General features: G+C 47.2%; 1 protein-coding gene across 5 annotated transcripts in view; it reads left to right on the top strand.

The window, feature by feature from the left end:
• Nucleotides 1-13,922, top strand: part of GRAMD1B (GRAM domain containing 1B) — an 81,072-nt gene that overhangs the window by 34,563 nt on the left and 32,587 nt on the right. For 3 of the 5 annotated variants that reach the window (XM_050715055.1, XM_035555749.2, XM_035555746.2), the window contains exon 2: nucleotides 11,836-12,046. In XM_050715055.1, the coding sequence (XP_050571012.1) occupies nucleotides 11,836-12,046 (211 nt within the window). Of the gene's footprint in view, nucleotides 1-3,915; nucleotides 4,573-11,328; nucleotides 11,415-11,835; nucleotides 12,047-13,922 lie in introns of those variants that run through there. The other 2 variants (XM_035555747.2, XM_050715057.1) reach the window with 2 other exon arrangements.

Raw genomic sequence — 13,922 nt, 5'->3', positions numbered from 1 at the left:
TTGGTTATCCATTACTATTAATCTTACTTGTAGATCTTGAGGTTGTAGCGCTGCACTGAGTATCCCCTGAGGACAGGCTTTCTTGAGATTTCTGGTACGTCTTTCTGAAGACGAAGCCAGAAGTACTGTGAAAGCGTAAGTGTCCCTGGCTCTGTGCTGAACTCATCTGAAAATTAGAGGTGTCGGGGAAAAACTGTCTCAATGGCTTCAAGTTTTCAAAATAAGTCATACTGTAAATGGGCAAGGAATTGTTGGGGAAGGAGAAATGAGAAACCTTACCTGTTTTCAAATCCAAGTGCTCATTGTTCGCAAACGCTGTGCAAACGTACTGCTGGTTGTGTCTGTATCTGTGCAGTGGCTTACACGGAGAGTGAGATTGCTGCAGCTGGATGCAGAGTTTGCCTCAGCCACCCCTGTTGCTCTGTAGATGTTGGATGTGCAGGCCCTGGACTGTCTCCCGTGTATCTGTTGTCAGTCCTGGGCTTTAAGTACTTGGACAGTGAGTCGTTTCCTCTCACCTGAGGGATGCAATATGTATGAGTACGCTTGTGTTACGGCTGGGCACACCAGGAACCAGCCCTGCCACCGAGCCCAGCAGGCAGTACAGGTGCGGCTCGGGCTCTTGCCTGAGCATTGCCCCAGGTGCACGTGCCCGCACTTGGAGTGCTGCTGATGTGGGAGTTTCCGTCTTTCTGTAGGGCTTGGTAGTCCTGTGGTATTTGGGCTGTGATGTGAGACCATGTCGTGCCGTGAATAGCTCAGCAGTCAAGGCCTCCTAAGCTGTCCTACCAGGAAAATGTGCTAGTGCTTGTCCTGTTTCTTTAGCACCAGGGCAAGGGGTGAGAGAGGTATGTGCAGGCAGAACCAGTCAATGTAAAATGAGTTCTGCAACTCTTGCACAGAGTGGGAACTGGTAGCTTAAGGAAGCTCAAAAGCTTCCTTAAAGGCCCCTAAAGATCCTCTTCTTGGTGCGGTGTTATCAAAGCACCGTAACACCATGTGTCTTCATAGTGACATGAATGGTGCTGCAAAGAGCCAGAAACATACCGAGAGTGTTTCTCCTTCTGAGAGTTCTTGGTTGAATTTTGCAGATCTAGTTAAGTTCCTGAAACATGTGAAATGTCATGTGATTTTTCAAATTACCCCGAACTTTGCCTTTTGCATTCCACCTCAGATAAGCTTAAGAAGCTTTTCTCCAAGTAGGTCTTGCATTTTTACTACTGCTCTTACAGGGCTTGTGGAAGCAGAACTTTCCTTGGATTCTTCTTTTATTCTGTCTGTCTGAAGATCGGGTAGGTCTTAAACTCATGTGCTGTACCTATCCTACCACTTCACGACCTGCTTTGAGCTTTGATGTGCTCTCTGTGCTTCCAGATCAGAAGTAGCCATCATACTCAATTTCCTACAAGCCTTTGGGTCAGTGGAGCTCTTGTGACCACTGCAAAACTGAATCTCGTTCAAACCTTAATGGTCATTCGGACCAAACGTACCCAAAGGCTTAGAGGCAGAGACTCCCACTTCCAGCCATTTTCATACGAAATTCGTGTGAAAAAAAAATCATAGACTGTAAAACAAAACGTGACTGTTCAGATACCTTCTCTGAAGAGGAATGCAAAGTGTAAGACTTGCCTGAACTGATTGTTGCTTGAGGTACAGAACAGAATTTAGAAAAACACAAAGTCTTGCTTAATGTTGTTTTCCACAGACGGATAATCTAGTCTTTAAGAATTAGTTACAGTGGTTAGTGTTGTTTACATCCAACAATGCACCTCTCTCATCCACTCAGTTTGTCTAGCATCAGCTTTCAGCACTTGGTACCGTTGCACTTCTGTTACCCGGTATTACCAAATTTGTCTTCCAGGTGAACATTCAAAGCCTGTCATTCCTTGACCTGCTGTGTGTGTTGAATGGATTCAGTGCCACTGTCTCCTCATTAAATGCGTTGGTGAGGACCCCAAGACTGATGCATGTTGATCTCTCCAGTTGCAAAACAGACCTGTAGACCTGTTTTACCCATAAACACTGAAACCAATGAAACAAAAATCAGTCTTGAGAGGGCACTGCAAAACTGGAGAGGTCTGTGTTGGCAGAAGGTCTGTGTGTGTGGACAAGACGGTGCAGGGTTTGGCACTAATTCTTCATTGCCAGTTGTTATTTAGCAGTACAACTTACCTTGCTAAAGACGGGTTTCCACAGAAGTAGAAAACTCTGGGACTTGCAGAATTATAAAGTCTTAAGTCAGATGTTACTGGGAGAAGTGACAAATACCATTGTCAGCTCTTGTGATTGTATTAAGGCCTATTTTTGGTGCTCTTGATAAATCTCAAATTCTTGTAAACATGTAATTATATGGAAAACTTCTCTGTCTTGTTTTAACAGAAGTTTTTCCTCATGCCTGCAGAGAAATCCTTGGGAACACAACCTGCACAAATGTGTGCTAATGGAATCAGAGGGATAAAGACAGGTTTCAGAGGAATAAAAACAGGTTTTCTTTTATGAAGTTAGGTTTTTTAAGCCAACTTTACGTTTGGGATGAAAGTTGATGTGTTTTGGATGCTTGTTGATTGGCAGCACTGTAAGTGGGGAAGGTGTAGTAATAGGCTTGGTCACAAGAAGGATGTCACAAAATTAACATAAAGCTGATAATTCTCTTAATGATACAGTGCATTTGTTAAAACAGTGGCTTATACACAGCAAGTACATGCACGTGCCGTGCATTCTTTCAGTAATATTAAAAAATTGCTGGTATTGGTGCACTGTCCCGATCCAGATAGGTGCCTGATGATAATGTTTTCAGTTTAAAATCATGCACAGCATCTGAATTGCACAGTGGCATGTCTGCTGGTGCAGATCATTGATTCTTAGGAGCAGAGCACCTCCACTGATTTTGATTATAGTGAAATGCTGGATAATCAGCCTTCTGGAGAGATGGTCTTTGGGGACATTAGTGCTGAAAGCTGTGACTGATTCTGGCGAGAAGAGAAAATGTTCAGCCCTGGTTCAGTGTCTGGAGTGGGTAAAATGCAACACAAGGAAGCAGCGGGCAGAGCAGCGCGTATTTACATCGCTTAACTTTAGGTATGGCTCCTTCCGTTGTCAGTGGGGAGCAGAAAGTCCCCACAGGGTCACTCACAGCATCTAAATGTGGCTGTTGACTCCTGACTTAGGTACTCTGAGTCATGCTCTAGACCACAGGGAACTCTCAAACCTTCAAGGTAGGCAATGAGAATACGATTGCAGAGGCTGCTGAGGAACAGAAGAGTCACAAGGTGTGAAGTTTAAACCGCTGGAGTCCAGCTGGTACAGGAGCCTCTCTGGGTACACCGTAAGGCTTGGCCATGCTGGAAAGTGTGTGCACATTGAGAGCCCCAAAAGGACACGGTACTTTCACCCGTGGACACTTGTGCTTCAAAGCAAGGGTGCTGCTGCTACAGGAACCACTTCTGGGACAGCTCTGCACCATTTCCTTGTGCAGACGAGGTCTGATTTCATCTGCTGGAAGGAAAAGTACAACCTTGCGAGTTGTTTTGCTTTCTTTTTCATCTTTCACCCTACAGAATTTATGCTGAACTAGAAGAGCCCTTGAGAGGGACTGGGACCCTCCTTGTGTTCTGGCACAAAGATGCCCCTGAGCAGCAGTGGAGGCTTACAGCAGCGTGTGTGTCCTCCTCCAAAGCATCCTTTACTGATGCTTCAGCAGAGTTGTAAACTTCCCTCGGCGTATTTCTTTAAAAACCCCAGGCCTGTTTATACAGGGGGAGGCACAAAAAATTAAACCAAATTAGCTTCCTAGATGAAGTAAGCCAAATTAAGTTGAGGTCACCTTAATTTTGAATGTGCCCTCACAGCGTTTAATTCAGTTTAGATAATCCACTTTGCCAGTTAATTAGGGTTTAATTTTCCTGACCGGTCTTGTATCGACACGCTCACAGGTTTCGAAACTTTCTCCCACACGTATGAACGGTCCGGTGTGCACGCAAGGAGGACGAGCGTATTTTTTTGGTAACCTGTAGGATCTTAACTTGTAGGTTTTGCCCAACTTTAGGAACAGCGCCTAAAAACGACAGGCATAACGGGGGGACTCGGGGAAAAATTGTGAGCTCTCTCCCTCCCCGTTCTGTCTCTCGGGGCAGGGATGGCTAACGAAGGCGTGAAGGGGCTCGCGTTATGTAAAGCGGCAGCCCACTGGCTGCGTGCACGCGCGCGCACGCGTGTGTGCGCGTGCAGGAGCGTGTGTGCAAGAGCCAGCAGCGAGGGGAGAGGCGCCCAGCCCTCGCCAGAGCCGCACAAACAATCATAAGCACAAAGAGAGCGGGGCGGGGGGAGACGAGAGGCCGAGCCATGGCAGGCGCCCGAGCAGCGTGCGAGGTGGCCGGGAGAAAGGGCTGCGGGTGCCCGTGAGCACCCCATTGCCCTTGTTCCCCGGGGAAGGGCTCTGCCATGGTGCAAGGGGTGAGCTCCCTCCCACCCCATCGCTGGCCCACCCTCGCTCTCCCCTCGCCACGCACAAGTGCATGAATGAATGAATTCCTAGCTGCTCCGCGCCGCGCTACGGTCCCTAATGGCTACCAGGTTAGTGTTACTCTCCTGTTCCTTCTGCGGCTGCCTCTCTTCCTCTCCGCTCCGTGCTGCCTGCGGTCCCCGGCCGTGTGCCCGTGTACGTGTGCATGTCTGCGTGTGGAAGACGGAGCCCGAGGGCTGCGTGTGCTGGGCTCAGCGCAGGTTTGCTGAGCAAATCTGTCGCCCGAGATGTGCGCTTCTAAGGCAGATTAAATCTGGAGTCCATGTTGGTTGCTGCTGCTGCTGCTCCTTTCTGTTCGGGGGACTTGAAAGCAGACGGCGTGACATCATGTTGCAGAGATGCTCCGTTTCTTTCCCCTTTCACAGCCCGATTCCTTTTTCCCTTGTTCTCCCCCATGCATGCGCCCTGCCGCTCCTGCAGCAGAATTGCTTAAAGCAGCCTTTTCGATTGTTTGCAGCAGCCGATGATCAAATCTGATGGCTGCTGGCGGCTCCCCTCACCCCTCCTCCTTCCCCCCTGCGCCTCCTGCCTGCCCCATCCCCCCCGGCCCAAGGGGCAGATGTTGCTCTCCAGCATCTGGGCAGATAGAGGGAGGCAGGAGGGGGCTGGAGGGGGCTGAACTGGCGCTGCATCACCGTCACCGGAGGGCAGCTGGAGCTGCTGCAGAAATATGGTGTATTTGTTTGCCCATGTGCTTCCTTGCTCTATAAAGGTCTCGGAGCATGCACGCTGCTGCCCTGGGTCTGCTTTGCATTCCTCTCTGTGTTGATGTATTTGCGCTGATGGGGAGAGATGGAATTTGTTTTGTGCCACTTTATCAGGCTGTCCTCCAGAGTCTATACAGGTGGCTGGTTTTTTTTTTTTTTTTTTTTTTTTTTTTTTTTTTTTTTTTGTCAGGGGACAGCAGTAGGAATTGAGGGCTTGTTGCACTGTGCATAGTTATGGGCAGTGAGAATTTGATGAATCCCCATTCTCTAAAAATATTGCTTCTCCTTAGATTACTGGTGACTAGCATCATGCTGTCCATCACGGAAATCACTGATTCGGGAAAGAGAATGTATTCCTGTTTCTTTGCTCCTTAAGTCACGTGCATCTCAGGACAACTCCTTTCGAAGCTGGTAGATTTACAATGGAGCTTGTGGTTTTGGCTCAGTAGGATAGAAGGAAATTCTAAATTAAATCTCATCGGTGCAATAATTCCAGATGCCCAGCATTATGCCAAGGGAAATCCCCAACTGCCCCTGCCACTGAAAGCCAGAAGCTGGATAAAGCAAGAGCATATGCAATGTGGGGACAAGCCTGAATCAGGGCCTGGGGACAAAGGGCTGTATGTGTGTCTCTTGCACTGATGGTTTGTGACGCTTCTCAGTATCAGCTGCTGCCCTTGGCCCTCTCTATTTTTAACTTTCAGCTGGACAGTGCTGCTGCATGGTTAGAGGAAAGGAGAGAAAGACTGCATGGAGGATATCAGGGTGAGGGGATGTGAAATTGTTGCATTGTTATGTTCAGAATGGTAAAAAAAAAATGGAGCATCAAGGGATGAGCAAAAGAAATCAGTAGTTTGGTCCCAGCACTGGAGATCGCAGCATCTTCCATTATTAATCCCTGAAAGCTGATGATCAGCAGGAGTGAGTGGGCAGCTGCAGAGCTCTAGCTTTGTCTTCCAGTCCTGAGAGATCCAATATCCCTTTATACCCCTACCTGTCACTGATGAAATGCAGTGTGAGCCTATGTCAGACATTTAATTTGTGATTTGTGAAACCCCTGCCACAGGACTGGATTGTGTTAAAGAGGATGCTACCTGTGCTGGGGATCAAGGCCTCTCTGAGCTGGTTGAAGTGATAGCAGGAGATGGGCAGAAAGGAAGAATGTTTGTGCTCTTCTCGAGGTAATGCAGGAGTGGTATCACACACGTGCCCTCATCCAAAACCACATATGGATAGTCATCATTAGCGAATGCTAATGATCAATAAAAATGCCTGATTATTGCATTTTTCGAACTCTCCCTTCAAAAGACATGCAAGGTATTAAAGACAACATCAGATATTGCAATTCCTGCTGTTAATTACAGGAGCCATTGTCGTGAAAATGGGGAAAAGAGGAAACAAAGCCCCAGCCTGTTCCTCTTTTGGAGGTACAGCTGCAGGCTGAGTGACCTGCAGGTGACCACACCAAGGCTGGGTCTGGAGCACACATGCTGCCAGCTTCATGGGGACGTGGAATGCTTTTTTTGCATTATTTCCATTTTATTGCTTCCCAGATTTCATCTTATTATTCATCGTACTTTGTTCCGTGTGGTTTGTCTCCCTGCAGAGTAAATGTAACCGTATTAATTTGTGGGTGACGAAGAGGTTTAGAATATAATTTATAACACGTTTTTGGTTCTCTGCAGATTAATGATCCTCTCTAACATATGCCGCTTGTATTATTGGACAGTATGATTAAGATCTGTCTTGTTCTATTTAGAAAACGTGTTTCAATTTTTTTTTTCCCTTGGAATTTTTGTAACAATTCAAAGTAGGAAGGGAGCGGTGGAGGGATTGTTTCAAACAGCACAGTGGGAGTTTCTGTACGGTATGAGACCGTTTGTCCATCAGAATCGCTAGTCTGTCTCCAGTGGTAACCAGTATCAGATGATTCGGAGAAAGACAATGACATTGTTAATAATACATTTGACCAACCTTGTGGTGCTGCATGTGTGCAGAAGTCAAATTCCTTCCTAACACTTGCAGTGATTTGCTAATCCCCTGAAGCATAATAATTGCGTTAATTTTATCTCATGAATATGTAAGCACGCTATTGAATGTCATAGGAGGAAGGAACCATTCTGTGAAACTTCAAAATAATCAGAGTAATTCTTTGACAAGGATGGACTTCTGGGTTAAAAACTAGTTGCTTAAAAAGCATGCAGAAAGTATACTCCTGCTATTGTTTTCAAAGCAATTGGCAGGAAACACTGCTCACTGTCTGTACAGCCCTACAGTTGTCATTGGTTTTTCATTTAATGCTTCAATGCCTTATCTTTTTTTTACTGGGAGATGTAATGTAAGTATAGCCTTTTGTTACAGCTTGGCAGTAGAGCCATGGCAAGCCCAGGGATATATGGGGGTTTTCATTTGTAGATTATCAATTTGAAGCGCTTGTAGGTTGGTGATGACCAAAAGTTGTTACCATCTGCTTGCTGTTTGGTAGACTGCATAATGAGTTTCTGAACCTCATCTTTTTCCAGTGATGTCAGACTGTATCACAGAGAAGTATCTTTGTAGGCGTCTAATTAACCCCCTTACTAGCTCTTTCTGAGGAGAATTAACTCTTTTTGTACTCCAGGCAGGCTTGAGGTGCCTTTTTGACCTTGTGCTTTTCCTGCCCTTTTCCAGGCTCTACCAGTACACTTCTGCTTTATGCGGGAGGATATCCTTTGGTCTTGCTTAGGAAAGTGGGAAAGCACAGGCTTGGCTTTGTTCACACCCTCGGTTTCAGTGGGTCTATATGCAGAGCTAAATATATGCTTAAGTTCTCTGCTGGTGTGTGGATGCAGTGCTCAGCACTTTGCAGAATTAAGCCTGGCATTTGCAGTGCTGTTGGTAGCCCCAGTTCTGGGCCTCAAAGAGCTTACTGCCAGGTGGTGCAGGGAGGTACAGGCACCTTCGGCAGCTGTGCTCTGCCGAAGCGAGTTCTTTGGAGAGCTGTGGCAATCTTGGAGGCTGTGATTAGCTTTCCAGATCAGGACTTTCTTCAGGAAGTCTGAGGGGTTACAAATATGCTGCAGGAAATGGTGTTGCGGATCTGTTTCTGCCTTCTGGGAAGCTGGTGATCACAAAGAAACAGGGAGCACTGCGTGGCTGAAACTGCGCTTGTTCAGATGAGCTGCCCTCCTTACAAATCCTTTGGTGCACTTGGTAACATAGCGATTACGACTGGCTACATTCTAATTCACGTTCTGCAGCTGTGAGATTGAAATGGATTTGCTCAGTGTCTTCTTAAGCTGAGCTGATCGCTACCTGCGAGGAGAGCCCCGAGCTGCTGCGGCACAGCGCGGCCCCGGCTGCGAGCCCTGGTGTGTGGAGGCTGGGGCTGAGCGTTGCTGCATGAGTGGCTTGGGAAAGACTCTCTGCAAGGTACGTGTCCTGAGCCCAGGGACAGTGGTGTGGTCAGTTCAGAGGGCCTCGTAGGGTGGGCAAACTTTGGTCTCAGTTCAGGGCTGCTCATCCTCCATGTGGCTGAAGGGTTTGGCCCCTTCCTAGCCACGCCGCTGTTGCTCATGTTATTTTTATCCATCAGATGAGGCGTTTCTCCGAGGCGCCGTGCAGCCCCAAGGCATGATGAGGTGCTCTGCCTCACGTGCTGCACGCGGGGGTTCCCCCTAGGAGCACGGGGCCGCCTCTTGGCTGGGCTTGTTTGTGCTCTGTGCCTGCCTTGATGCGTTGCATTACTAAAGGCTGCGCTGCAGGGGTGTGTGGGGCCCTGAATGCTCTCTGGTCAATTAGTTCTGTAAAGCATTATTTATTACTATTATTTTTTTTTTCAAAGTGGGTCAAGCCGTTTTGGCATTTCAGGCGTTGATTCCTGGTTCAATTGCAGGCCCCGGTCACTATGGCAACTGCAGCAAGCGTTCGTCATGGCTGTTCCTTGGGTCGGGTTCAAACTTCGGGACGGAGCGGGAGCAGGGCGAGTTTTGAGGGGCTCAGGGCCAGGGGTGAGTGGGACGGAGCCACGGGGGGCTGCTGCTGGGCCCACCCTTGCCACAGGGTAGGCAGCGGCTGCGTGAGCGGCCTCCTCCCATCCTTCATCTCTCGTGACCTCCTCCTATCCTTCATCATGCACGCACCGGCAGAGCCCTTGCTGTGAAAAACCCTCCACGTTGTCCAGCCATCGGATAGGAGGAGGAAGATTCAGACCTCACAAGTTTGATCAGCTCTTGGCCGCTGACTTAGGAGACAGCCGAAGAAGGCCCACTTAAAGCTCTCTTCTATTCCTGTCTCTGCAAGGGTGATGATCCCCGTGTACCTAACACGATATATATGGATGGAGTTAGTTTTTTTAAAGCGGGCAGGAGATGCTAAGTAAGTGGAAAACAAACTCAAAGCCAGAGTCTGCTCTGAGAGATTCCGCTTGGCAGAGCTGGCACCGAAACGTACGGCTTGCGGCAGTGCGAGCTGAGCCTGGGCAAGCATGTACGTGCCAGCTTTAAGCTGCTCAGTGCTGATGCTGCTCCTGTGTAGCTGCAGTGCCATGGGTTACTCAGCCGGGCCTGAAAAACCCACCGGAGGAGCTTTGCGAATCCTTGGGTGATCAGCTTGAGTTGGCCTCCATGGCTGCGTAGCACCTAGCAGGACCTGAGCTGAAGGCGGCTCTGAAGCATGTGTCGTGCTCAGAGTGAGAGAACCAAGAATATATTTTCCACATCTGTGCATGAGTGCATACTGAAGCGAGTATTAATGTATTTATTGCAGCCCGCAAAAGGCAAAATCTGTCTCATTTCTCATGTGATCACAACTTGGGTGAGAGTACCAAACTTTTTAGTGGGTTGCATCTTGAGTTTCATGTGCACGTGGTGCTTCTGTACCAGGTTTTGAACTGGTTATTTTGTGCTTTAGTAACAGGCAAAACTCAGTGCACTTTCATAATTGTAACCTACCAGCAAGCAGGGCTGTGACTGAATTTGACTTGGTCTTTGAAGAGTTGGTTGAAGCTGAAACTCAGGGTGAAACTTGTGTGTGTGAACTCCCACGAACTGAAAACAAGAAGGAGGTTGTGCTTGAAAAACTCAAGTTTTGTACAGCTGTAATAAGAAACGGGTATGTCTGCTCAGACAAATCTAATGCAGGGACATGTGACTCAGGAACGATCAGTTCTGATTCTGTCTTGTAATTCTGGGGACCTCTCAAATCAGTTTACGTTGACTCAAGCATGCTGGGGCAAGAGTTAGGAAATTTGCTGTAACACCAGATAAGCAATTACACACCATGAACAGTAGCAATACAGCCTAAGAATCTGGAATTCTTAATAACCATAGGAATGGCAATTCAAAATCATTTCCACCTCTGGAAGTGTTTGTAATGAGCTGCAGGATTTAGTGCCATTTGCACAGCACCTCGTGCACGTGCACATAGCTGATGACAGTGCTTGGTGTATGTAGATGCCACTATGCTGGGTTGTTAAAAACTATGCATCTTGAATCTAGCCAGGAAACGTAGCAGCAGGAGGGCAGAAAGAGTGAAATACACATTTTAACTGGAACAGCTGAAAGTCTGGGAAGAAACCCGATACTTTCGTACGTTTTAATAAGCCAAAAAGACCCTGGTAATTTCACTTCATGATATACCTAAACTGTTGCAGGCACTGTAACATTTGCAGTATAAAATGGATGTAGCATGTGGTATTTTGAGGAGTCTGGCAGGAAAAAAGGTATCAGGGAGAAGGAACAGTTGGGAAATCTGATTTTTCCTGTCTTATTCTGAGATTGCTGCTCTGTTCTATATAAATACATATGTAACTGGCTTTCTGGTTTAGGTGTTAGGGCATTGGCTGAAGGTAAGGGAAGAGAAACTCCATTCCCCTAAATGTTTTGTGATTTCTGTAAATCTCTGAAAGGTCTTGCTTTTGCCCTGGTATGAAAGGGGAAATTTTTTCTTTCTTCTTTTAACTTTTCTTTCAAACCATGAAAGCTTTTATGTTATGGCAAAACATTTTCATCCCCAACTCTAACTGGTGTGGGAAAGGATGATTTGGTACAGGAAATCATGACTGCATTGTCTGTGACTGGTGTCCCATACGCCTCCCCTCCCAGTGCCCCAAGGGTTTTGATGACCTTTAATGGAGTGTTTCCTAAAAGATAAGATCCCGTTTCTGTGCATGCTGTTAAGAAGGGGCACAGTCGCTGATATAAAAAGTACAGGAGGGATGGGGTGGGACTATGTCGCAAACACACTGACATCTCCCTTGTTCTTAGCACAAGTGTAGGTTTTCTAAGCACAGATCATCACTTTAACATCTCAGATCCATACAGGAGAGAATGAGTTCATTTTCTCATTAATTTCTCTGTGGGCAGATCAATTGAAAAGTGGGTGGAAAAAGACACTGACAGGCAACTGAAGTTCTCTCTGCCACCAGTAAATGATGCCTGTCTACTGCCTGATTTTACTGGGGAGATCAGTAATAAGTGTGGCATGGGGTGCATTGCTTCAGGAAGCCAGATTTATCTTTTGTGCTACTGGAGAAATCTGTGGGTAATGCTTCACCTCAAGGGAGGGTGCAGTTGCTTTCTCTTTGAGCTGAAGGTTAACGCTTGTGCTCTTTCTTTCATTTTGCAGTACTGCCAGTAACTCAAACCGCAGCACGCCTGCCTGCTCCCCCATCCTGCGCAAACGCTCTCGGTCCCCAACACCGCAGGACTCCCAAGGAGACACCATGGTGGAAAAAGGCTCAGACCACTCATCAGACAAATCCCCTTCCACGCCGGAGCAGGGTGTACAGCGGAGCTGTTCCTCTCAGTCAGGCCGCAGTGGGGCCAAGAACTCCAAGGTGAGGAGCGAGCAAATAACTTTGGTCAAGATGTACATTTGTCCGCTGCTCTAAACTCTAATGTGGTACACTGGCTTTGTTCAGTGCCATTTTTACTTCTGGCTAACTCTTCTCCTTCTTCCCCCATCATAATTCTGAAAATTCTCCTAACTGGGAGCTGTCTGGGTAGGTCAGACTTCAGTGCACCTCCATCATCCTTTCAGTGAACTCAGTCCAGGAATTGCTGATGGCTTGTTCTGCAGCTCCATAATGGCTTTGGTAGGCTGATCTTTTGCAATCAAGGCCCTGTTTCCTTGGAAGACTCTGTGATTTTAAGCAAGACCTTGAAAATCAACTGTTGCAATTACTTTTTATCAATTGGGTTGTGAAGGGTCGTGGAAGAAATAAAGGGTCCTCTGTGCAGACAGCCTGCGAAGGGCCCATGCGTTTCTCCAGTCCTGTCTAAGCCCCGTGTTGAGATGAGGTTCAAATTGCACAGAATCAGTTTGCCAGTCCTCTGCACATTGACTTTTACGGGTGCAGTATTACAACTGTCTGACAAACTCCATGGAAATCTTGGCCGGGTAGATGCTACTTTCCCTAGGGAAGTATTGTGTCTTTTGACAGACAGTATTAGAACCAGTATCAGCCTTTGTTTGCCATACTCGGAGGAATAGGGTTTCAAGTTTGGGGACCCTTGATTTTCTGTGAGCAGTGGGACCTGGTAAAGCACGCTAGTGCCTTGGGAACCAAGCATAACCTTTGATTATAACCCTGATGTCAGTGGTGTATTGTAAGATTGCTGTCAGGAGCACTTGCATTTTTCCAGCTTTATGAAGTGAAATGTTTCAGCCTGAATGACTTCCCGGTGTCACAGGTGGCAGAATGGCATAACTCTGATGGCTTGTGTGAAATGAGTTGTTGGATCTTTTACCCAATTTATTGCTGGATTGCACAAAAAGTCTTCATTCACTCATCTTTGTGTTCACTGTCAGCAGAGAAAACAGGACTCCCTAGCCACTAAGGGAGGAGTATGTGTGTTCAAAAGGGGGTGAAGGGTTTTTTCAAGATGATTCATTAGAGACCAGTCAGTTCCGAGGTTGCCTTGAGGTCAGACTTCTTCCTGTGCACACAGTAAGCTACAACCACCGCCCAGGATGGTGGATGGCAGCCTCATGATGGTGCCGTCAGGCTTGTGCACTTGGGCAGTCTGTCCCCAAAAGAAAGCCGTGCGCTTGGGAGGCAGGCAGGATGCAGGGCACACTGTGTTTGTAGATGGGGTCTGTCAGGAGAATCACGTCCTTGGTAAGGGGTGTTGGCAGAGATGAGTTGCATTGCCCTGGCCCATGATGTGCTGTGATTCAAGGCCATGGGAGTGTGATTCCTGCCAACAGAGTAACTACTAAAGCTTGATAGTAATTCACGGTGCTTTTAACAACGAAGGGGGGGTACAATGCTTTCTGTTGGGTTTGTGGGTTTTCTTTCTCTTGATTTGTGAGGTAATTTTTCTTCTTTCCTTAATTTCTCTCTTTTCATTCCTGCATGCTTTCTCTCCGATTAAGTCACACAAGCGCCTCTCCAAAGTAAGCCTTCTTTTTTCTCTCCTGTGCCCCACTGTAGCATTGTCTCATCATGCAGAAATCCTCCCCGTGGTACTGAGCAGTGACTCCAGTAAGGCATTCTCCTGGTGCAGCTGCGAGAATGTCAGCAAGAGCTCACCCCAATGCCTGTAGCTGAGAAGCTGGTTTCACTTATATCACTGAGATCTCCTTAATATTTGCTCACATGGTGTGAAAAGTGGCCTGTTCCTCACACTCCTTCAATTACTTCCAAAGAATTTTAGGCTTCGTTTTAAGATTTGCTTTCTTTCTCCCTTAAAAATAGCTGCTGTCTTTAC

The sequence above is a fragment of the Cygnus atratus genome, chromosome 22, assembly GCF_013377495.2.
Source record: "Cygnus atratus isolate AKBS03 ecotype Queensland, Australia chromosome 22, CAtr_DNAZoo_HiC_assembly, whole genome shotgun sequence".
Classification (NCBI taxonomy): domain Eukaryota; kingdom Metazoa; phylum Chordata; class Aves; order Anseriformes; family Anatidae; genus Cygnus; species Cygnus atratus.
Note: the sequence above shows the minus strand (reverse complement) of the source record. Positions and strands in the feature narration are given on the sequence as shown.